The 25,815-nt window shown below is 42.5% G+C and overlaps 1 protein-coding gene across 3 annotated transcripts in view; it reads right to left on the reverse strand.

Moving 5' to 3' along the window:
• Positions 1-6,521: 6,521 nt before the first annotated feature.
• The window catches only part of MYPN (myopalladin), a 106,017-nt gene continuing 86,723 nt past the window's right edge, over positions 6,522-25,815 (reverse strand). For 2 of the 3 annotated variants that reach the window (XM_038009168.2, XM_038009169.2), the window contains 7 exons: positions 23,921-24,070; positions 22,900-22,982; positions 20,938-21,064; positions 18,831-19,038; positions 16,373-16,538; positions 11,663-11,796; positions 6,522-8,291 (listed from right to left, as the gene is read on the reverse strand). In XM_038009168.2, the coding sequence (XP_037865096.2) occupies positions 8,122-8,291; positions 11,663-11,796; positions 16,373-16,538; positions 18,831-19,038; positions 20,938-21,064; positions 22,900-22,982; positions 23,921-24,070 (1,038 nt within the window). In that variant the 3' untranslated portion in view covers positions 6,522-8,121. The remainder of the gene's footprint in view (positions 8,292-11,662; positions 11,797-16,372; positions 16,539-18,830; positions 19,039-20,937; positions 21,065-22,899; positions 22,983-23,920; positions 24,071-25,815) is intronic. The other variant, XM_038009170.2, reaches the window with a different exon arrangement.

Here is a 25,815-nt window from a genome sequence, read left to right on the forward strand (position 1 = left end):
CAATAATCTGAGTCTTCACAGACTCATAATCTTTTTGCTGTTAGAGGGTCTTGTCTTGATGTTGACGACTGCTGACTGATCAGGGTGGTGGTTGCTGAATGTTACAGTGGCTGTGCCAATTTCCTCAAATAACAGTGAAGTTTGCTGCATTGATCGACTTTTCCTTTCATAAATGATTTCTCTGCAGCATGCAATGCTGTTTAATAGTACTTCACCCACAGTACAACTTCTTTCAAAATTAGAACCAATTCTCTCAAATCCTGCTGCTCCTTTATCAACAAAGTTTATGTTATACTCTAAATTGTTTGTTGTTATTTCAACAATGTTCATAGCATCTCCACCAGCAGTAGTTTTCATTTCAAGAAACCACTCTCTTTGCTCAGCCATAAGAAGCAACTTCTGATCTGCTCAAGTTTGATCACGAGATAGCAGCAATTCAGCTCCATCTTCAGGCTCCACTTCTAATTCTAGTTCTCTTGCTATTTCCGTCCATCTGCAGTGACATGTTCCATTCAAGTCTTTGAACCTCTTGGTCATCCATGAGGGTTGGAATCAAATTCTTCCAAACTCCTGTTCATGTTGATATTTTGACCTCCCATGAATTATGAATGTTCTTAACAGCATCTAGAATGGTAAATTCTTTCCAGAAGCTTTTCAATGTACTTTGCCCAGATCCATCTGAGGAATCACTGTCTATGGCAACTATAGCCTTAAGAAATGTGTTTCTTTAATAAAACTTGGGAGTCAAAATGACTCCTTGATCCATGGGCTGGATCAAGAATGGATGTTGTATTAGCAGGTGTGAAAGCAACATTAATTTTCTTGTATGTGTCCATCAGAGCTCTTGGGTGACCAGGTGCATTGTCAATGAGCAGTAATATTTTCAAAGGAAACTTTTTTTCTGAGTCTCAACAGTGGCCTTACAATATTCAGTCAATCACACTGTAAACAGATGTGCTGTCAACCAGGCTTTGTTGTTCCATTTATAGAACACAGGCAAAGTAGATTTAGCACAATTCTTAAGGGCCCTAGGATTTTCAGAATGGTAAATAAGCATTGGTTTCAACCTAAAGTCACCAGCAGCATTAGCCCCTAATGAGAGAGTCGGCCTGTCCTTCGAAGCTTGGAAGCCAGGTACTGACTTCTCTCTAACTAGGAAAGTCGCAGATGGCATCTTCTTTCACTACAAGGCTGTTTCATCTACATTGAATATCTGTTGTTTAGTGTAGCCACCTTCATCAATGATCTTAGCTAGATCTTCTGGATAACTTGCTGCAGCTTCTACATCAGCACTAGCTGCTTTGCCTTATGCTTTAAGGTTATGGAGATGGCATCTTTCCTTAAACCTCATGAACCCACCTCTGCTAGCTTTCAGCTTTTCTTATTTTATTTTATTTTTTTGAGATGGAGTCTCGCTCTGTCGCCCAGGCTGGAGTGCAGTGGCACGATCTCAGCTCACTGCAAGCTCCACCTCCTGGGTTCACACCATTCTCCTGGCTCAGCCTCCCACGTAGCTGGGACTATAGGCGCCTGCCTCCACGCCTGGCTAATTTTTTGTATTTTTAGTGGAGATGGGGTTTCACCATGTTAGCCAGGATGTTCTCGATCTCCTGACTTCGTGATCTACCCACCTTGGCCTCCCAAAGTGCTGGGATTACAGGCATGAGCCTCCGCGCCTGGCCTTACTTCCAACTTTTCTTTGGCAGCTTTCTCACCTCGCTCAGCCTTCACAGAATTGAAGAGAATTAGGACTTTGCTCTGACTAGGCTTTGGCTTATGCAAATGTTGTGACTGGTTTGATCTTCTATCCAGACCACTCAAACTTTCTCCGTATCAGCAATAAGGCTGTTTTGCTTTCTTATCATTTACGTGTTCACTGGAGTAGCATTTACTTCCTTCAAGAACTTTTCCTTTGCATTCACAACTTGGTTAACAGACACAAGAGGTCTGGCTTGTGGCCTAGCTCAGCTTTTGACGTGTCTTCCTCTCAAAGCTCAATCATTTCTAGCTTTTGATTTAAAGTGAGAGACGTACTACTCTTTCTTTCACTTGAACAGTTAGAGGCCAATGTAGGGTTATTAATTGTCCTAATTTCAATATTGCTGAGTCTCAGGGACTAGGGAGGCCCAAGGAGAGGGAGAGAGATGTGGGAACAGCCAGTTGGTAGAGCTATCAGAACACACAGAACATGTAGCGATTGAATTTGCTGCCTTCTGTGGGTGCAGTTCTTGGTGCTCCAAAGCAATTATAATAGCAACATCGAAGATCCCTGAACACAGATCACCATAACTACATCATAATGTTGAAATTTTGAATTGTTGCCAGAATTACCAAAATGTGACACAGAAACAGGCAGTGAGAGCACATGTTCTCGCAGGGTTGCTACCAACTTTCAATTTGTAAAAACTGCAGTATCTGCGATGCACAGTGAAGTGAGATGCAGTAAAAGGAGGTATTTCTGTGCTATAATCAGTCATGAATTAGACGGGGTTCTCTGGATTCACTTGGGAATCTAGCGTTGGGTGATATGTGTATAAGGAAATATAGTCTCAGTTTTAAACAACCACTTTACAAATGCGTATGTGGAGCACAACCCGTTTATCATTTGAGGATTATGCAGGTGAGACCGTCCTTACCAAAGTCATCTTTTGACTCCTCTGGGAATGATTCTTTCAGGTACATGTCCTTCAGGACCCTAAGTCTACTTGCTGCTTGTCTATTGACCATGTTTTCTTATTGAATGCCTACAAAAGTTAAGTGATGAATAAAAAGAGAAGGATGCATTTAAACCAGTTCTGCTATTTGGAAATTCTGAGTAAATCCTTAGTTTGGTGAAGAGTGATATATCTCAAAAAGGCAGTTTTGGTTTAAACGGTGCATTTTCTTTCTCCATTTTTCCCTCTGATCCCCAATGCCATGACTAGTTAAGTTATGAAAAGCCCTTCAGTTGCTTGAAGAGAAGGGTGCTTATGGGATCTGCACAGATTTTTGAAATAAATGGCGAGGCAAATTGCATCAACTTTCCTTCTTTCCTTGGTTCATTTTTTGCAGGTTTCTGAGCTTCCTTTGGGGGCTTCATGAATGCTGCATGTCTAACGAATGTAGCACAAAATAGTAGGGTCTAATAAAGCCAATGTTGTAAAAGCCAGTGTGTGTGCTTATTTCTATTTTCTGGGCACATACTGCACGTGTAACCAGGGCAGTACCTTCCTCACGGATTCCAGCACTACAGTTTTGTGCCATCTGCATCTCTTCAGACTTTTACAGGTAAGTTCTATGATCAAATCATGGTAATGAAATGATTCTTCTCAACCTTGGTTGCTCATCGGAATCACCTGGGAAGCTTTAAAAACTACTGATGCCTGTGTCACAACCCCAGGGCTATTGATTCAGTTGATTTGAGAAATGGCCTGGGTGCTGAGATTTTTAAAAAATCTCCCCAGGAGATTTTAATGTGCAGGAAAGGTTAATAATCATTGCTTAGACTGAATACACTTTATATAGAAATAAACTTACTTATATATGATTTAAAATTCCATTTAGGTCGATAAATATTTATTGAGTGACTACTCTATATAAGGCATGAAGACAAACACCTGATACAGTCCGTACCAACAAGTAGCCAAAAGCTAATGCAAACTAGAGTGGGCTAGTGCAAGAGGGAGGGCAGGCAGGTACACAGAGGCTGTGTTCTGTACAAAACACTGTAGAGGCCAGGTGCAGTGGCTCATACCTGTAGTCCCAGCACTTTGGGAGACTAAGGCTGGTGGATTGCTTGAGGTCAGGAGTTCGAGAGCAGCTTGGCTAACATGGTGAAACCCCATCTTTACTAAAATTACAAAAATTAGCCAGGCATGGTGGGGGGTGCCTGCAATCCCAGCTATCTCGGGAGGCTGAGGCATGAGAATTGCTTGAACCCTAGGAGGCAGATGTTGCAATGAGTGAGATCACACCCCTGCACCTCAGCCTGGGCGACAGAGTGAGACTCTGTCTCAAAAACAAACAAAAAAACACTGTAGAAAGTAATCTTTTCTTCCTCCAGACTCAAGGAGTTTTGTATAAGTCTTCAAAGAAAGTAGAATTCTATTTGGTTGGAGATGTATTTGGTTCTATTTTAGGAGATCCTAAAATATATCAGAGGTAATGGCATTTGAGATGGACTTGAAGGAACTGATAAGGCTTCCATAGGTGGAGACTGAGGAGAACCTTCCAGGCAGAAGCAGAAGAAAGGCATGTGGCTGGAAAGCGGGGTCTTGTGTGTGGTTTGCTGCTGTGTTGGGTACGTTTTCTGAGTAATGGATGAAAAGCTTTGGGATCATATTAGGGTAGCACAGGGCAGGTCAGCTGCTACCTGAGTTGGCTCCAGGTAGCCATTAGGGGTTTGAACACTTGAAATAATATTAATATAACTGGAGCAGTTATTGAGTAGGGAGAAACAGCAGGACTAGAGGCAGGAAGACCAGAAGGAGTACGTTATGGCTGAAGTCAGAAGTATTGAGGTCAAGTGGCCGGACCTGGTGGCTCATGCCTGTAATCCCAGCACTTTGGGAGGCCAAGGCAGGCATATCACTTGAGGTCAGGAGTTCAAGACCAGCTTGGCCAATATGGTGAAACCCCGTCTCTACTAAAAATACAAAAATTAGTTGTGTGTGATGGCTCACGTCTGTATTCCCAGCTTCTTGGGAGGTTGAGGCAGGAGAATTGCTTGAACCCAGGAGGCAGAGGTTGCAGTGAGCCAAGACTGTACCACTGCACTCCAGGTTGGGTGACAGAGCAAGACTCCATCTCAAAAACAAACAAACAAACAAACAAACAAACAAAAAACATGACTATTATTGAGTGCAAGTGAAGGAAGTAATGGAAGTCTGAACTGGAGCACTGCAGGGGAAAGGAAGAAACTCCTGACTATAAGAAGAATGATAGAAGTAGAATTAGCAGGACTTGTCCATTGATAGGGTAGAGGAAGCAAAAACTGACTTGGATGTTTCTTATTAGAATTATGAAGAATGTTGATGGTGCCATTAACAGAAATCATTAAACTGATTAAGGAATGATTTATAAAGGGAAGATGAATCTGATTTTGGATATGTTGAAAACAAACATCCAATGGAACTAAAATTTTTATTCAAATATTCCTCATTGTAATTGAATTCTAGTTGGATTCTTTTTTTAAAGTTAATATTTTGTAGAGATAGAGTCTTGCTATTTGCTTAGGCTGGCCTCGAACTCTTGGGCTCAAGCGATCCTCCTGCCTGGGCCTCCCAAAGTGTCGGAATTACAGGCATGAGTCATCGTGCTGGGTTGAATTCTAGTGGAATTCTTAAAGCAGGGCCCTGATTTGTTTGACACCGTGGTTCTCAACAAAGGGGTATTCTGCCTTTCAGGGAACATATGGCCATGTCTGGAGACATTTTGGGCTGCCACAACTTGGGGAAGAACAACTAGTGGGTAGAGGCCAGGGATGCTGCTAAACATTCTACAATGCACAGGACAGTCCGCCATAACAAAGAATTATCCTGTCCAAAGTGTCAGTACCCTTGAGGTTGGGAAACCCTGCTTTAATATAATCTAATAGCTCAAATTTCAGGAATTGTTAGGCCTGTTAATATTTGGGAGTGAGACAGTGCCACCTAGTGGTCAAATGTAATATTTATCCTAGTTCTCGAACACTAAAGGCGAGAGAAAAAATTCAGAAAGCTAAGACACAGAGATGAAGAACATCCTTTCATGGGAGAACTATCTAGGGTTTACAGAAGTAGGTGTGATGGGGAGGTCTAGTGTACAATCTAGAAGCAGTCCTGGAGTTAGAAAGTGCTCTTTAAGCTGGACACGGTGGCTTACGCCTGTAATCCCAGCACTTTGGGAGGCTGAGGTGGGTGGATCACTTGAGGTCAGGAGTTTGAGACCAGCCTGGCCAACACAGCGAAACCCCATCTCTACAAAAAATACAAAAATTAGCCGGGCGTGGTGTTGCGTGCCTGTAATCCCAGCTACTTGGGAGGCTGAGGCAGGAGAATCGCTGGAACCTGGGAGGCGGAGATTGCAGTAGGCCAAGATCGTGGCATTGCACTGAAGCCTGGGTGACAGCAAGACTCCATTAAAAAAAAAAGAAAGAAAGAAAGAAAGAAAGTGCTCTTTGTTTATAAGAGATCTCATAATAGAAGTCAATATGGAAACAATATTTTACTGGATTCCATATGAAATGCATTCTATTCCATTAAGGGTGCCTGTATTGCATTACTGTTACTGAATACATTAAAAAACAGAATCTAATAATCCTGCTGAATAATTGAAATAGTTATTGCTTGGGGATGTAACCTATGGCATTTTGTTTTATTAAGAAATAAAGATTGAAAAGATTTTTAAAGTTATGAAAAAATAGAACGAAGAGCACTAGAAACTTCTACTTTGCTTCAAGAGACAGCATTCTGCATGCCTCAAATATTACCTTCTCTAGTAGGTTGTGAGCTCTCTGAGGGCAGGGACTGTGACTTATTCATATCTTTATATCTGCCTCAGTATCTAGCACAGCATCTCATACAGAGTAGACATACAAATGATTTCTCAAGTGAATGAATTTATTTTTATGCTGGAAATCCTTGCCTTGAAGTGAAGAAAGTTTCAAGCCTTTCTAAGCAGTTACTATCTGTTCACACAAATACAATGCCAGCCGGGGGTGCTTGGCACAGACAGCATCAGAGATTCGAGCACAGGGAATTGATAACAGACACCTGCCATTCATTTCCCTGGACAGCCTAGAGCAAACTGTTCTATCCTGAGCGTACCCAGGGCAGTGTTTGGACTGGTGTGTGGGTGGTAGACTCCTGCAGAATATAAGATTAGGCTCTCTTATAATAGGCATAATAATAGAAGATTCATTCATCCAGCAAATATTTATTGAATGTCTACTTTGTGCTAGGTACTCTTCTAGGCACTAGGGATATCACAGTGAACCTAAGTCTAAAAATTCCTTAAGAGGCAGGGTTTGAATTGGTGATTAGAATAAAGACGCATATTCCCCTTTCCCCCAACTTTTCCACTTAGCAGAATATTTTCTACATAGAAAATGCAATTTGACTAAAGATCTCAAAGCATTTCAAAGCGATTAAAGACCTCTCCTTCCAAAACCACTGCTCTGCTGGGGCAAGTGACAAAAACAACACTCTCCCATCATTTCCTCTCCTTGTTTGTATCTCTTCCTTCCTCCTGCACTTTCAGACTTTTGGGGAGAGGGGTAGGAGCGCGTGAGGTGTATTTTATGGGTAAATGATGACTCTTGCACATTTTGTAAGTGGCAGTTGAAGCTAGTAGTTTTTAAAGTGACCCCGCAGAGGATTTCTTTCTGATTGGCTTATTAACAATCCTTTAGTTCTAGTGTCTAGGGATATGCAAAGTCAGAAAAAACCAGTCACCACCCAAAAGAAAATGGTGCAGACAAGCTGGTAAGGCCATGTTTTGGCCACACAATAAATGCATTGTGCAATATCAAGTGTTTCAGTGAGTTTTGGACTCTCAAGCGCATTTTGACACCTTATTATGTGGCTCAGTACACCCAGGATATGCAAATCAAAAGTGTCTGTCTGCATACGTGAGCTGTATGGCATGACCTCCTAATGCTAAGTGGAAGCTGATTTAGTGAATTCACCAAAACTACTGCTATACATGTAATCGATGAAAGGCGATAGTGACCTCCCCACCTTTCTCCTTGGCATTGTTTGGTGAGTTAGTTACATCCTAAGGTCACTACTGCCTAACTCCTCTCAGCCCAGGCATATTGCTCCTAATTGCTCCTAGTACAACCTAAACATCCCTAACACAACAGGGGGCAGGGGAACATGCTAGTTTTTTCCCAAAGCAGTGGATGGCAACTGTGTGACATCTTTGGTTCATCTGTACTATCTTCTCACATCTCTGTTGGAATCTTTAGAAGGCACGGCCCTACCTTTCTCCCCCAGCTGAGACTGCAAGAATCTCTAGCTGACTTGTTCAAAGCACTCCTTGCCACAGGTCCAGCAGCGTGGGAACTTACTCAACTTCCATTGTTTGGAAACCACCAAGTCTGGCTTGTTCTCATTCCCCCTCCACAGTCCGCTCTGTTACACAGCAGGCACCCAGACATTCTTAAAGTTCATCACTCTCCACCACGCTCCGAGAAGAGCATGAATACACAATTGTGCTTTCCACGGAGGAAAAGGCAGAAAATATGTCAAGTCCTTTACTGGTGAGAGATCCGTAGCGACTGCCGCTGGGCCGGACAGACATGGGCGGTGGGATCTGATGGTGCCACTGAGCTGGAAAATGGACCAAATAATGTGTTATGATCAAAGGAATGCAGTCCAGCAGGTACACTGCAGAGGCGCATTTGGTCCTCACCCTGATGCTCCCTGCAGATTCTTGGTAAAGCATGTAACTATATCTGGGTCTGAATTGCCTCATCTGTAGAAAAGAACAATAAAGTCTTCCCTGCCAGGAATAAGGAAACTGTGCTGGCGATGTCTTAAGCCCCTAATTCCAAAATCTGTGATTCTAATTCAGTAAGATAATAGAATCCTACAAGTGAGAGATTAGAATTCCTCTAAGATGGGGCCAGGCACAGTGGCTCATGCCTGTAATCCCAGCACTTTGGGAGGCTGAGGCGGGCACATCACTTGAGCTCAGGAGTTCAAGACCAGGCTGGTCAACATGGTGAAACCCAGTTTCTACTAAATACAAATATGAGCTGGACATGGTGGCGTACACCTCTAATCCCAGCTACTCAGGAAGTTGAGGCATGAGAATCACTTGAACCCAGGAGGTGGCGGTTGCAGTGAGCCAAGATCACGCCAAGGCATGCCACTTCACCTAAGTGACAGAGCGAAACTCCATCTCAAAAAAAAAAAAAAAAAAAAAAAAAGAATTCTATAAGATGGAAGAGTGAGTGACTAGGGCGATTTCTCAAGCTTATCCCCTTCCACCAGCCTACCATGAAGGCCTGTTAGGGGCAGTGTACAGAGGGTTGTAGGCTCTCAAAGAGGGTACCTCAAAAGATAGAGATAAGAAAGCTGCAGAAATGAAAGCCAAACAATGGGTTTGACCTGAGCAGTGCCTACCTCACACCCTAATCACCCTCATCAGCCATTACTTATCTACCCATCTCCCCAATCAGGTTCTATTGTTACAGCAAGAAGACTGAAAAGTAATTTAGGTACAATCAACCATGGTTCAGGGACAAAAGACAATTTATTAGAGTTTCTATGTTCACCAAGTGCTGCTGTTTTTAGCAGACATGACTTTAAGGTTTGAACGTGGCCTGAGTGAGATACCCATCCAAACTTCACAGTCTCTGCCGTGGTTCCTGATTCAGAAATTACCAGGCAATCTTCTGATTAGGTTTCTGGGTACTTTGATGTGGAGAAGCGCGTTCCCTACGTGGGGAACTCTCATGCTGTGGGTCCTGGAAAGCTGTGCCCCTTTCTAGCATTCCGATTTAGAAATTGGTCCTTTGTTGATTTCATCGTCTTGATTCAGTTTTTCAGTCTACATACCTCTGAGTGAATTCGAAAAAATAAAAATCTGGGGGACCAAACCTAGAGCAGTTTCACCAAAGAGCAGACACTCACTAAGGCCCGCTCTTGCACAGTCTCTCGTCCCAGGCCCTCCATCTCTTAGCCCTTCCCTGCTCTCTCTGACATCGTAACTGGACTACTGCAGTTCCTAGGATTAGGAAGTGAGAGAAGAGAGAGGGGATCCCTATGTGTCCCCATTCCTCAGAAAGGCAGGAAGTGTGGTGGCGGGGAAGGGAACTGATTCCAGCCCAAGTCCTCCACGCCTTTTCCATCCTAGGTCCCAGCTGAGGAAACAGCACTGCCTATCGTTGGTGCTATGGAAGCAGGACAGGAACGAAAGGGAGAGGAGAGCCAGGACAAAGTGACCTGGAAACTCAGCCACTGGAGGGCAGGATTGGCACAAGAGTCATCTGTTTCAGGGCTTATTGGTAGGGAGTTTCTCAGTTGGAGACCTACTGCCTTCTGACTTGGTGAAGACTGGGAAATGGCTAAGGACTTAGCCTTGATTAAGGAACCTATCACTATTGGCCTCTTTCTCCCCCGATTTTTCCAGGGAAAAGCACATTAGTGTCTGCTTCCTTCACAGTTTAATTTCTTCTCAAGTCCTAGGAGAAGGGAAAATAACCAGAAAATTACATATTTTCTCCAAAAACTAGACCTAGGGAAAATGGCAGGCTGAAGCCCCTCCTGCATGGTACTAAACAAAGGGAATACCTGCTGTGTACCCATAAATAGCAGAGATGTCTATCAGGCAATAGACAGAGCTACTCTTATTTATTATGTTGGTTAATCAGGTTAAGCCAGTTTTGAATGTAAGACTTTCTAATCAATTATGTTTTTTAAAAAAAGGATTAAAAAAAAAGAAACAATCTTTTGGGTTAAGAAATATGTCTTCAAAAATACCAGTTAATGTCAAAAAGTGTAGGATTGACTACACAAATACATAAATAAAAATTAATTTCTTGGATCCTTTTGAAAATTGGAAATGTGGTTCAAAGAAACAATGCAAAGGCCTAGATTTGCTTCCTAGCTGTAGTCACTAACCTCTCTGAGCCTTCCACTAAATATCTAACACAGCCAATTCAAGTGTGGGGGAGCTTCCCAGAAGACATGCTCCAGCTCAGTCTAAAAGGTTGAGTGGAAACTCACAGGGAGGGTGGGGCGGGCTGTTCCAGGTGGTGGGACAGCCTGTACAATGTTGTTACTCTCATGTAATCTTCAGCCTTAGATGAAGGTAACTACAATTATAATAATCTCATGGGTCTGGGAGATTTAAGGGTATCACTTTGGATCCCGCCTTTGGAAGAGAGAGGGGATCCTATGTGTCATTCTACAAATGTCACTTAATATTATTATTATTAGGATAGCTATTATTAGAGAAGTCTGGTTGGGGGATTGGAGCAATACACATTTGTTAAATGAATAAATGAAAGGAGTATCAAAAATTCTGCCAGGGGATCACAGGTAGTGGGAAGTTCCAGTGGGTAGCCCGCAGCAGCAAGGAGATGGCAAGAAATCATTGGATGTTCAGAAGCACAAGCACTTGGAAACTCTGGAATAGCTGTAATTCCTGGTATTAGAGGCCCTTTTTTGGAAGAAGGTTAAGCTCATAGTAAAATGTAAAAGTAATGCCCTGAGGTAACCAGGATGAGATGACTTTTAAAATCTATCTCTTAAGCCCTAAAATATAGTATAGCCTACCCAATTCATTTATGGAAGCGTACTCCATCTATCTTTAATTAATTAATTAATTAATTAATTTAGAGGCAGAGTCTTGCTCTGTTACCCAGGCTGGAGTGCAGTGGTGCAATCTCGGGTCACTGCAACCTCTGCCTCCTGGGTTCAAGCGATTCTCCTGCCTCAGCCACCTGAGTAGCTGGGATTACAGGCATGTGCCACCATGCCTGGCTAATTTTTGTATTTTTAGTGAAGGTGGGGTTTCACCATGTTGACCAGGCTGGTCTTGAACTCCTGACCTCAGGTGATCTGCCTGCCTTGGCCTCCCGAAGTGCTGGGATTACAGGCGTGAGCCATCTTGCCCGGCCCACTTATCTTTAAAGAAAGATTTGTAAGCTATCAGTTGCATACAGATGTTCAACTGACAGCATTACACTTACCGTATATATCCAGCCTGGCAGTGCACGACACGATGCCAGCTTCGTTCTTGGCTGACAACGTGTACCATCCAGCATCTGATTTCTTGGCTGGCTGAATGAGAAGGCAGGCATACCCTGTCGTGTCCTGGTGCATACTGGAGAAAAAGAGAGAATATACCTATATTTTATCTGGGGGCGGAAGTGCCTTTGTCAAATTTAAGGTTACAGGAAGAAGGGGGAACTCAGCTTAAGGCAAACATCAAGACAAATTTGAAGGTGGAAGACGTCACAGAAGAGCAGCAGTGAGCTTAATCATACTAGGAGGAGGGGGAAGCTGGGGCTGAGACCTGCTCTTGCCCTCCCCACTGTTGCAAGTCCACTGAAGTTGCGCTCCCCACCAGCAGAACCCCCACTTTTCACAACCAAAGTACAGAAAGATCTCTTTTCCAAACAAGGTTGGACATTGCATCGATGACTTTGTTAGGACGCTCTGGGAAAGCAGGACGAAACAGAGCCAGGGGGTGGATGGACTGGCAGCATAGACGGCATTTCCTAATGTAAGCAGCCGGGTCATGCAGCATCCAGCTTCATGAGGTTTAGGAGGAAACCAGCCTGCTGTTTCCTTCTGTTTTTCTCCACATCAATAGTTTTTCACCTTGACTGCATGTTGGAATCCCAGGCCACATGCTAGGTAATTCTATCAGAGTCAAAGGCTGGGATCCAAGCATTAGGATTTTTGGAAACACCCCAGAGATTCCAATATGCAGCCATGGATCAAAAAACATTGGGCCACATGTTCCCTACACCCCTTGTTGGCCTGGCCCTCTTATCACTCATAGTTCCAAGCTCTCGTATGGGGCTGCCACAGCTCATTTGCATGGTAGGGGCAATAGCAACAGCTTCCTGAGCTCAAAGGATGAATAAGTGTTTGCCTTTCATTGAAAGTTATTATATCTAAGAATTTATAAAGTAATAAGAATAAACAAGAATAAATCAATTAATAACAAGTACAACAAGAATAAAGTAATGAAATATCCACCACAATTTCACTAGATTAACACACTGGCTACCTTCACCTTCTGATTAGTTAATTAGTTAATCCATTCATTCTTCCATATATTTCTTTAGTAAACACTTACTGGATACTATGTTGGGGAAAATGCTGGGTGCTATCGCCTTGGGTGCTAAGGGTGTAAAGATGAACAGGACAAAAATTCCTTCTCTTTTTTTTGAGACAGAGTCTTGCTCTGTTGCCCAGGCTGGAATGCAGTGGCATAATCTTGGCTCACTGCACCCTCCACCTCCCGGGTTCAAGAGACTCTTGTTCCTCAACTTTCCAAGTAGCTGGGATTACAGATGCCCACCACCATGCCTGCCTAATTTTTTGTTGTTTTTAGTAGAAATGGAGTTTCACCGTGTTAGCCAGGCTGGTCTCGAACTCCTGACCTCAGGTGGTCCACCCGCCTTGGCCTCCCAAAGTGCTGGGATTATGGGTGTGAGCCACCACACCTAGCCAAAGAAATTCCTTCTCTAGAAGGATCCCTAAGTTTAATGGAAAATAAATAAATAAAAGATAAATAAGTATAAATAAAGATAAATAGAATGCAAATGCTAGAGTAATGCTGTGGGAAAGATGCCTGGGGAAGACAGAGGGGAAAAGGTTATTCTGGGAAGCCGCAGTCATCAAGGAGGAAGCATGAAGATACTGGATGTTCAGAAGCACAAGCATATGTGAAGTTAGGCTCACAGAAAAATGTAACACTGTATAAAGACCTGAGATGACTAAAATGAGATTACTTTAACAATCTATTTCTCAAGCACTGAAATATAATGCAGCCAATTCAAGGGCGAGAAAACTTCCCAGAAGATGTGCTCCGGCTCAGTCTCAAAAGTCGAGTGGAAACTCACAGGGAGGGTGGGATGTGGCTGTTCCAGGTGGTGGAACAGCCTGCACAAAGACATGGTGGTGTGGGAGGGAGCGTGGCATGTTCCTTACAGCTGGGGTTGGAGGGCACACCGGGTACTGGCAAGTGGGGGGACTGGGAAGAAGGCAGGGGAGAGGGTCACGTGCACCATGGTAAAAGGTTGGGACCCTTCCTCTCAGATTATGGGAAACTAATGATGTATTTTAAGCAGGAGCTGATATGATCCGTTTGTATTTTTTATTTTTTATTTTTTTCTGAGATGGAGTCTCACTCTGTAGCCCAGGCTGGAGTGCAGTGGTGTGATCTCAGCTCAGTGCAACCTCTGCCTCACAGGTTCAAGTAATTCTCCTGCCTCAGCCTCCCAAGTAGCTGGGATTACAGGCACGTGTCACCATGCCTTGCTAATTTTTGTATTTTTAGCAGAGACAGGGTTTTGCCATGTTAGCCAGGCTGCTCTCCAACTCCTGACCTCAGGTGATCTACCTGCCTTGGCCTCCCAAAGTGCTGGGATTACAGGCGTAAGCCACTGCACCCCGTCAGTTTGCATTCTTAAAAGATCATCTTCACAGTGGTGAGGAGGTGTATTGAATAGGGCTTGAGCCTGGCCGCAGAGAGACACATTAGGATGCTATTGCTGTAGTTTGATGAGGTGAGGCAATAGCAGTGGAAATTCATGCATTTGTTCATAATTCCTTCATCTTACATAATATACTACTAGGTGAAAGGCATTGGGTGTTGTGATGAGTCAGGACATATGAAAACAAAGGAGACGCGGTCTCTTCCCTCAAGATGCTCACAGTCTAGTTGTGGGAGAGAGAATGAAAGCATCAATACTAACAATTGTGACTATGTGCAAGAGTTGCTGGTAGAAGAACATCAACTCAGTCCTGGACTAAGTAGGGGAGGAAGCAAGGGCACTGCTTTTCCTTAGACAGATGATGTTTGAGGTGAGTGTTAAGGGATAACAGACATTAGAGAGGTGGGCTGCAGCATGTGGGTAGGGGAGAAGGCGAAGAGAGTTCCCAAAGAAGGAATGTCCTGAGCAGAGGCATATAGGTGAGAGAAGTCAGGGACATGAAAACCGTAAATACTTACAGCACAGTTATAATCATGGTGATATACAGGCAGTTCCTGACTTAGGATGCTTGCATCCCGTATGCTCCTCAATTTATGATGGGGTTACATCCAGATAAGTCCATAGTAAGTTGAGGAGCAACTCTCTCTCTCTCTCTCTCTTTCTCTCTCTCCCTCTTTCTCTCTCTCTCTGTGTGTGTGTGTGTGTATGCGTGCATTTATTTAGGACCATTCAGATGTTCCTAGGTGTGTAGGTGTGTGGTTTTCAGAAGCTAATCACTACGACTTTAAAGTACCAAAATATCCTATTCTTTTTTTCTTTTGAGACTGAGTTTTGCTTATCCCCAGGTTGGAGTACAATGGCATGATCATGGCTCACTGCAGCCTTCAAATCCTGAGCTCAAGCAATCCTCCCTTCTCAGCCTCCTGAGTAGCTGGGGCTACAGGTGTGTGTCACCATGCCTAGCCAATTAATTGTTTTTTAGAGATGGGGTCTTGCTATGTTGCCCAGGCTGGTCTTGAACTCCTGGTCTCAAGCAATCCTCCTGCCTTGGCCTCCCAAATTGTTGAGATTACAGGCATGAGCCACTGTGCCCAGCCAGAATGTCGTATGCTTACATTAAAATGACAGGCATCTTTTCACTAAAGGCAGGGGGAAGATGAATGGGCAGTGAATGGGCAGCAGTCTCTGAGTCTTAGGCTTTCCCCACCGCAGCATTTCAGTCACTCCTCCTCCCTCCCCTGCCACTGCCTTCCCCAGGAAGTGGTGACCAAACCGAGCTGGTCCTCAGAGTCCAGGGCTGAGCAATTACCCAGCCCCAGCAGTCAGCCTCGACTAGGAATGAGCTTTCCAGACATTGATTTTGTTTTTGCCCAATAAAACCATATTTAAAATTGTAGACCCTCAGTTTACTTAGTGTATATAGTTTAATCTAGTTTAACATGTTGCATTGTTAGATTGGAGCGTTAACCCAAGACTATTCTCTGTTCTTGCTTAAGTTTTACTGGAGAAAAATACACACCCCCACACCGCCAACACACACAATACACACACATATTTTAGATGACAAAATTCTTTAAACCCAACAGCTACAACATCCTCTGGGGCAATTTCAGTTTACTGTGGAGAAATAATTTTCAGTAGAAAGTTTTGTACGGAAGCTACCTTTACTTACTTGTCCCCTTGTAGGATAAAACCAAAATGGCAAATAAATTGCCATTTCCCTAAGTTGGTTAGGGAAGATTTTTTTTGAGACAAGAGTCTCGCTGTGTCGCCCAGTCTGGAGTGCAGTGGCGTGATCTCGGCTCACTGCGAGCTCCGCCTCCCGGGTTCACGCCATTCTCCCGCCTCAGCTTCCCGAGTAGCTGGGACTACAGGCGCCCACCACCGCACCTGGCTAATTTTTTGTATTTTTAGTAGAGACGGGGTTTCACTGTGTTAGCCAGGATGGTCTTGATCTGACCTCGTGATCCACCCGCCTCCGCCTCCCAAAGTGCTGGGATTACAGGCGTGAGCCACCGCGCCCGGCCTGGTTAGGGAAGATTAAGCAAGGTACCCAGTTTAAGAAACTGGATCCTTAAGTTTACCTTAAAAACAATCATTTAGTGATGGATGGAAAATGAGTGTAACTGCCTTGATGCTTTATTTTGTTTTAGTTTTTTTACTTCAAAGAGCTTTTCTGGGTCCTAATATAAATGAAGACATGGGACAAAAAATGTGCAAAGTCTGTACCTGATCCTCTCTCTGGTGAAAGGGATAGTCTCATTGTCTTTCTTCCAGTAGAACACAGGTGGGGGCATGCCTATCACGCGGCACTCCAGTCTCACAGGGTGGCCTTCGGGAACACCACAGTTCTGTAGTTTCTCCAGGATCACTGGTGCTTTCTTCACCTCTTTGGCTGAGCAAGAGAAGGGTCATTCTTTTTCTCTTTGGTTTTTTTTTTTTTTTTTTTGGAGACTTGCTCTGTCACCCAGGCTGGAGTGCAGTGGTGCAACCTCAGCTCACTGCAACCTCTGCCCGAATCCCTTCCCCACCGGGTTCGGGTGATTCTCCAACCTCAGCCTCCCGAGTAGCTGGGACTACAGGTGTGCACCACCAGGCCTGGCTATTTTTTGTCATTTTAAGAGAGATGGGGTTTCACCATGTTAGCCAGGCTGATCTCGATCTCCTGACCTCAGGTGATCCACCTGCCTTGGCCTCGCAAAGTGCTGGGATTACAGGCGTGAGTCACTGCGCCTGGTGGAGAAGGGTCATTCTTATTTGAATAGTAAGTACTTTGAGGTTCATGCCTCACACTCACCACAGTTCTAGAATTTAGCCCAGCGGGCATGCACCCACCTTACCTCCTGGTCAGAACACTCCTCATGACTCTTAGTGAGGATCACTGCCTTGATAAAAGCTTCATAAATGGTTTAAAAAACCAAAAGAAATGGGGCAACCATCTCTGCACATCCCACGAGAGGCAATACTTGAGGATCTGGGTCATACGCACAGGATGCAAATGCCAGGAATGGTGGAATTAAAGGAATTTATTTTATACCTCAACAGTAGATTTTGAGAAACCATATATTCTATTTACTGAAACAGATTTTGGGGGGAGGAGTTTTATTTTGTAGAAGTCATAATAGTTTTTCCACAAAAATCTGATACCTACAGAATAATACTATCTCAAACACACACACAAGACTGTGCTTCCCAAGGGGGCTTTTAGAGATTTGGCCAGGACAAATTTAGGTAAAGGTCCCTCATGTCTTAGGGTTCCAAAGCCAATATTTTTTAGCAAAATAGTGGAATAAAGGTAAAAGCCTGAAATCAATGTATTCTTGCAGAATGAGTTTTTCCTATTTTATTGGTGAGAAGAAATTAAAAGTGAGGAAAGGAAAAAGATATACAGGGGAAACTGCCACTAGCCTAGAGTGAGGATTATCATGCTGAAGGCACCCTGATTTTCTTCTTCTTTTTTTTTTTTCTTCTTCTTCTTTTTTTTTTTTTTTTTTTTTTTTTTTTTTGAGATGGAGTCTTGCTCTGTCACCCAGGCTGGAGTGCAGTGGTGCAGTCTTGGCTGACTGCAACCTCCCCCTCCCGGGTTCAAGTGATTTCTCCCACCTCAGCCTCCCTATTAGCTGGGATTACATGTGTGCGCCACCACACTCAGCTAATTTTTGTATTTGTAGTAGAGATGGGGTTTCGCCATGTTGGCCAGGCTGGTCTTGAACTCCTAACCTCAGGTGATCTGCCTGCCTCGGCCTCCCAAAATGCTGGGATTACAGGCGTGAGCCACCGTGCCCCACACCCTGATTTTCTTAAAAGGTCACACCAAGAGCAGGAGGAAGCCCAGCACCAGAATTCCTGCATTCTGAAATTTACTTCTGGTTGGACTACTGCTCTGCAAGGCTGGCACCTCCCAGATGACAATGTCTTGTTATCCTTATGGATAGGCATTACAGTGTTTTGTTCACATCATCTAAGAATATAAAATTTCATTTGTTTAGATATTGATTCAATATTTCTTGGGCACCTTCCACGTTCCAGGCACTGAGATACGCAGAAGAGAGACAGAGGCACTGGAGATGCGCAAGACGAGCCACAGTCTCTGACCTCAGGAGCTCAGCATCTCTTCAGGGAGGCAAAGAATTAACAGTTACACAGAAGGCCCTACGTACTCTGTGAATCTCTCCTTTTCTGAGTGCTATAGAAACACTTTATTGTTGTTAGGCTGGGAAGGGGTAGTTGTGCCTGGTGGATTCACTGTACCTGGCGGTGACATTTCAGTTAGACCTTACAGAATGAGTAGGAGGTTGCCAGGCAGAAAAGGATATTCTGGTAGAGGGATCATTGGTGCAAAGGCATGAAAACTTAGACGGGGGACAAAGAGGCTGGTATGTTCCAGGAATGATGGACTGCAGGGCACATAACTGGAATTTAGTGACGGCTAATGGATGGATGGATTGATGATTACAATGGCTCTCATTTATTTAATGGGTATTATGCACATGGTATCAGGTTATGATTTTAGATTACTGGCAGGGTTTTGAAAGTGATGTGAGAAATACTGTCCCACCACAGTGAAGGGGAAATTGAGATTGGAGTTAGCCAGGCAAAGGATGAAGGAATTCTGGCAGAGGCTCTGCCTATTTGGGCAATGACTTTGGAGGAAGTTTTGTTTAGGGGTCCCAGCAGCAAACCTTACCTACTACAGAGAGCTCCAGGCTAAAAGAATTCTGCCCGGTTTTGTTGGTAGCGATGCACGTATAGGTCCCTGCGTCGCGCTGAGTGAGCGGGTCAATGAGCAGAGAGTGGACTCCGGTCTCCCTGACCAGCATCTTGTGGGAGGCATCTGGTAGCACAGGTTGGCCATTGAGTAGCCACGTCAGCTCCGGGGGCGGTAAACCACTCACCTAATAAACAACAGGACAGCTGAGGCAAATGACTGACAACAGGCACAGTTATTTGATGGCTGAATTCTTTATCCTTGCTTGGCACCAAACAAACAGTGAGAGAAAACATGGAGTGATGAAAAAGCTCTCTGTAGGGGCATCGAGAGAAAAGAAGGGTCTGAATAAACGGCTGCATGAATTTGAACTGTATGGTACTTTGATCACAGTTGAGGTCATGGTTAACCTATGTGATTATACTCTAGATTAGAATAAATAAGAATTAAAAAGCGAAATAGATAGATACAATAGGCCTGCAGCATCAATTTCAGAGACGATATACTGTTTACATACCTAATAGCCAAGAGAAAAGCCAGATTTTTTTTTTTCTAAAACCAAAAAACAAAAACAAAAACACAGGATACATGTGCAGAACGTGCAGGTTTGTTACATAGGTATGCATGTGCCACGGTGGTTTGCTGCACCTATTGAACTGTCCTCTAAGTTCCCTCCCCTCACCCCTCCCACCCCCCCAACAGGGCACGGTATGCCTCCTCCCTGTGTCCATGTGTTCTCAGTGTTCAACTCCCACTTATGAGTGAGAACATGTGGTGTTTGGTTTGCTGTTCCTGTGTTAGTTTGCTGAGGATAATGAAAAGCCAGATAGTAAACCAGAGTTCTTGAACCTTGCTGTATATTAATTACAATCATGTGGGAGGTGTTTAAAAATCCTGGTGCCCATTTACCATAAATCAGAATCTCTGGGGATGGGACCCGGGCATGGGAATCTTTCAGAGTTTAGGGAGGGGGATGTAACAATCAATCTGAATATTATTTAGGCAGCCACAAAGAGAAGAAGAACCATAGATAGCATAGATAGAAGTGGACCCTTTACGGATGCTTAACCTCAAGCTTTGACTAATTTGCATCTAAGTCTTCCATAGCATTCTGCACCTATGGGGCAGAAGGGTGATGTAAGCTTCTCTTCACACTGAGAGATATCCACGCTGCTCAACTAAAGCCTGGTCAAAAAATGAGAACGTAGAATAGCTAAAGGTAAAGGAGGTTGATTAGTATGAGAAACCAGCTTTTGTTCTCATACACTACCTTGGGGCCATATTTTCACGTCTGTACATTTTCAAAGGCCACAAGTCCAACAATTCACTTCAAGGATGTGAAAATCACACCATATAGCTTTATAGTTTTTATTACTTTCCAGACACCAAATGAAAAGACTTGTATCTAAATCTTCCGTGGCATTCTAGAATTCTTAAAAGGCTTAGATGCAAATGTCTGAATTATAGTAGTCCTCCTTTTATCTAAAGTTTCAGTTACCTGAGGTCAACCACAGTCTGACAATATTAAATGAAAAATTTCAGAAATAAAGTTTCTAAGTTTTCAGTTGTGTTTCGTTCTGAGTGGCATGATGAAATCTCATGCTGTCTTACTCCATCCTATCCAGGGTATGAATCACCCGTTTGTCCACCGTGTTCACACTGTCTATGCTACCTGCCCCTTAGATGGTAGCTGTCTTGGTTATCAAATTTAAAAAATACTATATATAGGGCTCAGTACTACCTAAAGTTTCAGGCATTCACTGCGGGGCTTGAAACGCGTGCCCCTCAGATAAGGGACAACTACTGTGTATCACCTCTTTGGTTGTCTTCTAAAAATGCAATTAACTTGATATAACACCAATGTAATTTTTATTAATATCTAAAGATTCAAAAATTTCATAAAATAATTTTGTCTGACATTAAATACTCCAAACAAGCTTTATGATAAAAAAAAGTGATCTCTCTCCCTTCCCCATCTCATCTTTCCTGAAAAAAGAAACCCACAAAACAAATACAAACAAAAATGAATGCAAACAAATACAAAACATGAACAGATCTGGAACCAAGGATGGGTGCCGGAGTGTACCTTACAGTCGAGCCGACAGAGGCGCCCCTCGTGAGCTACCATATCCCCAGGAGCCTGCAGGAAATGTGGTCGGAAAAAGCGTTCCTGTAGGGGCTCTTTGTCTCTTTCTTGCACTCGGGATCTTCCCCTATAAGAACAAGCGTGTTCAGATATTAAACAGAGAAATAAATTTACAAATTTATGATGATAGGCATTTAGGCATGGCTACAGGACCTAGAGAACAGATTTTTTTTTTTTTTGAAGGGAGAAAGGGGAGGCTGGAGCATAAACAATAAATAATGGTGTGGAGCTGACGTAAAACACAAAGTGGTAAGTATCTCACACACTGTGGGACTGTCTTGTGAGATCTGGAATCAAATAAACAGGCTTAGCTTCTTTCTGTCATTCTGGGTTAAGTGGGCTCAGCTCACCTTGCTATGAGTTCAACCAGTTGTTCAAAAGTCATCAAAATAAACAAATAGATCAGTATTCAATCCGAACCTCAAACAAGAGCCAAAAGAGAAGTCCTGTTTATTACCCAGAGCAAGGCAGCTGCAATCCCTGTGTCTTTGAGTAATAAAATTTAACCTGGCTATAAATCATGGCAGACCATTAAAGATGAGTATGAACTTAAACTGGATAAGACTGAACAAAAGTAACAGCTGTTCTTAAAAAAGAAAGGAGGAGGAGGAAAAGAATGAGGAGGAGAAGGCAAAGGGAGAGGGGGCCAGGTTTGGTGGCTCAAGCCTGTAATCCTAGCACTTTGAGAGGCTGAAGCAGGTTGATTGCTTGAAGAGTTTGAGACCAGCCTGGGCAACATGGTGAAACCCCATCTCTACAAAAAATACAAAAATTAGCCGGGCATGGTGGCGCACATCTGTGGTCCCAATTACAGGAAGGCTGAGGTGGGAGGATAACTTGAGCCCGGGAGGTGGAGGTTGCAGTGAACTGAGATCGCACCACTGCATTCCGGCCTGGATAACAGAGTGAGACCCCATCTCAAAGAAAAAAAAAAAAAGAAAAAGAAAAAAAAGAAGAAGAAGAAGGTATAGTTGCAATGCTGGTAAAATACTGTATCTGAAACATGGGTCACTATTTTTGTTCCTTTGGTAAGTCACATTTAATTCTTCTGTGTCAGCAGCTATGGAATGCTTTGCTAAGACTTTGTGGCACCATAAGATTCAAGTGGAGAGCCAGGCTCTTTCTTCTTAGTGGTTAGTAAAATCAGAGAGGAAGAAAACCAGTTGTTACATTGGAGACAACAAAAACATTCCATCAATATACATTCAATCATGAAAGGTTTCTGTTTTATTAAACAAAAGATGGTAACTTACTTCAATGGGTCTGATTTACATATTATGTGTGCAGGTACTACTGATGGTTACAAATTTTGAACCATTAAAAGCATGCCAGGTTGGGAGTGGTGGCTCATGCCTGTAATCCCAGCACTTTGGGAGGCCAAGGCGGGAGGATTGCTTGAGGCCAGGAGTGTGAGACAAACCTAGGCAACATAGCGAGACACCTGTCTCTACACACACATAGAAAAATTTAGCCGGCATGGTGGCATGCGTCTGTAGTCTCAGCTACTTGGGAGGCTGAGATGGGAAGATGGCTTGAGCCCATGAGTTTGAGGTTGCAGTGAGCTATGATCACACGACTGCACTCCAGCCTGGGCAACAAAGTGAGACTTTGTCTCTAAAAAATAAAAATCAAACTTAAAAAAAAATCCCAGAGACTAGTGCTTGTTAAACTTTACTATGCTTGTGAATCACCTGGGAATTCTGTTAAAATGCAGATTCTGAGTCAGTAGATCCGGAGTGGGGCCTGGGATTCTGCATTTCCAGCCAACTCCCAGGTGATGCTGATGCTGAAAGTGAAGGACTACCTTTAATTAAGAATTCATGGATCCAGTAGTTTGGTGCTCATGATAGTGGGGAGGTGCTTGGGAAGGACCTAGAGAAGGGGAATTCTTATTGTTTTTACCTGTGAGACTGACCAGCAGAGGTTAGTCGACTGCGAATGGGCAAACTTTGTACCATCAAGTGGCCAGAACAGCTGATTCTCCCCTGACAAACAGAAAATGAACAAGATTAAAATAAGAAGAATCTCACACTTTTTCAATGTACATAAAATTTTCTGGACCAGAACACTGTGAAATTTTGACTATTATGAGTTTTTCTTTGGGGGAGAGGAATAAAAACAATAAAATCAATAAAATATGATTTCTTAAATCACTGTTAACATTCCAGGGGAGAGATTTTTAAGAGTATGGTAATGACTTTCATTTTAAACTGAGATATAAACAGCACAAAGGTAAAAAGAAATTTGAATTCTTATGTACTTAACGTTATTTGCAGTCATAACTTAAAAGCATGGCCAAATATTTTCATACGTTCCTCAACAGAGACTCTTTAAAACTAACATTTCAGTAGGAATGGATGTTATAGTTCTGTACTTCCTACTCAAATAGTAATTGAAGATGTCTGCCACATCTTTTAGGGGAGTTTTAATATTTGCCTTCATTCAGAAAAGGAAAGTGGATGATTATGGCTTTCCAAGTTTAAAAAACAAAACAATCCAAAAATGTGGACATTATGAGTTTGAGGGACATTCACAAACCTTTGCAAAGTAATTTACCTATTCGCTAAAGAACAAAAACGACAGATCATTCCTGATAGAATGATTGGTCAATTGATTTATTGACTCTTCAAGAGAATCAATGTGTTGAGAAACACAAGACTGAGTTCAATAAGTCTGCAAGGTATACACAGTGAAAAAATAGTACTAGTGTCCCTTGACAAAGGCTGAAGCATTGAGTGACCTGTTAGTGGCTAACTAGTCTTTTAAGTTGTGATGCTGTGCCCTAGTTACACACAATCACAATGCTTCTCATTCATTTTCCTCAGCAATCCTTAGTAACTCGCACTTCTCAAGGTCTCATTCACAATGACATCAACTGCTCCTTCCTCAGAGTGCAGCACAGCGCAGAACCCTGCGTCTCCACCTGGGGGTTGGCTGCCATGATGGTGTAGTTGCCATCGTCATCACTGGTGGTGGATTCAATGTGCAGAGAACATGTCCCATCTTCTTCTCGCCTCATTTTGCAGTGCTCATTTCTCTTAGAAATCTGCTTACCATCTTTGAACCAGTAAACCTGAAATGAAAAATTATCAAGATATACACTGTTTTGTTTATCTTTAGAGGTTAATAAACTAGGGTCTGGGGTGAGGCAAGGGACAACTGCCATCTTTTAAGTGACCCATACTTTATGAAGCACTTGGAAAAAAAAGTTATAAAACATATTAAAAATGACTGTATAATCTGCCCCTCGACTTGTACCTACATAATACTATTTAACATTAAATGTTATTATTTAAGTCAAGAATTCAATATAATTTAGGACTAAGATGAAGTTTTTGACGATTTTTCTTGTACTTCATATTTAGTTTTAAAAACTACCCTAAGGAATGGACATGTCTTCAGAAGCAAAATAATGAAAACCAGGAGACGGGATATTTTTTCATTACCTTATTTACAAGTTCAAGTCTCCTGCAGTTGCAGATCTCAGCACTTAGAACAAGTCACCTTGCTTGAAAGGTTAGTATGGTTTGTTGCACTAAATGGAATGAGGCTAGGATTAACTTGCTAAATTTCTCATCCAGCCAAAATGTAAATATCTATGTGTGTGTGTGTGTGTATACGTGTGTGTGTGTGCACGCACATACACATCTATCTGTATATCTCATGTTTAGTTTTGCATGTGTGAAGGAGATCTCTCAAAGACAGAGGAGATAAATACTGGTTGCAGCTGTCCTCCTCTACTTTTCCTGGTTACCTAACCATACATGATAACACTATGCTAATATTTATGAAAGAAGAGCAGAGAGATTCTCTGCCACAAACCATGCTGGGTGTAAATCCTTCTCTCAGCTGACTGCCAAAAAATCTGCTGATTTATGTGATTTTTCAGCATCCAGTGATAATGATGTGACATTCTTAGCATTTACCAACCTAATAGTAATGCTACAAATATAGCTCACTTTGTACAAGAACAGGTACCCTGTGGATATTAAATAGATATTAAGTAGACAGAAAAATATCAGTTTGGTGAGCTTGATGGCTATGAAAATCGATAGCCCAAAATATAGTATCATGACTAGGACACTTATTTTAAACTTTTATTAAAATTTGAACTTACCCATAAGTCTGATTTCTTTTTAGCCTGACTATTTAATGATCTCATTCCTGATGGGTTTTTTTTAAGTGAAATTATCTGGGCTTTGCTAATTTTCTGGTATGGGTTTTCATTCTCTTTGTAGATACTTCACTAGAGTCTGATAAGACTTTCTTACTAAAAGGGAAGTTTATAGCAATAAATTCCTACATAAAAAAACCCAGAAAGACTCCAAATAAATTAGCTAAAGAGGCATCTCAAGGAACAAAGAACAAACCAAATCCAAAATTAGTAGAAGGAAAGAAATAATAAATACAGAGCAGAAATCAATGAAATTGAGACTAAAAAAATACAAAAGACCAAAAATACAAGAGATGAAAAGTTGGTTTTTTAAAAAGATAAACAAAATTCACAAACATTTAGCTAGACTAAGAATCAGAGAAGAGAGAAGACTCAAAAAAATAAAATAAGAGATGAAAAAGGAGACAATACAACTGATACCACAGAAATACAAATGATCACTAGAGACTGTTGTGAACAACTATATGCCAGCAAATTGCAAACCCTGGAAGAAATTGGCAAATTCCTGGACACATATAACCTACAAAGACTAAACTACGAAGAAATAGAAAACCTAAATAGACCAGACCAATAATGAGTGATGAGACTGAAGCAGAGAACATGTGCACATGAAAAAGTCTCCCATCCAAGAGAAGCCCAGGGCC

This window comes from Chlorocebus sabaeus, chromosome 9 (genome assembly GCF_047675955.1).
Source record: "Chlorocebus sabaeus isolate Y175 chromosome 9, mChlSab1.0.hap1, whole genome shotgun sequence".
Taxonomy (NCBI): Eukaryota; Metazoa; Chordata; class Mammalia; order Primates; family Cercopithecidae; genus Chlorocebus; species Chlorocebus sabaeus.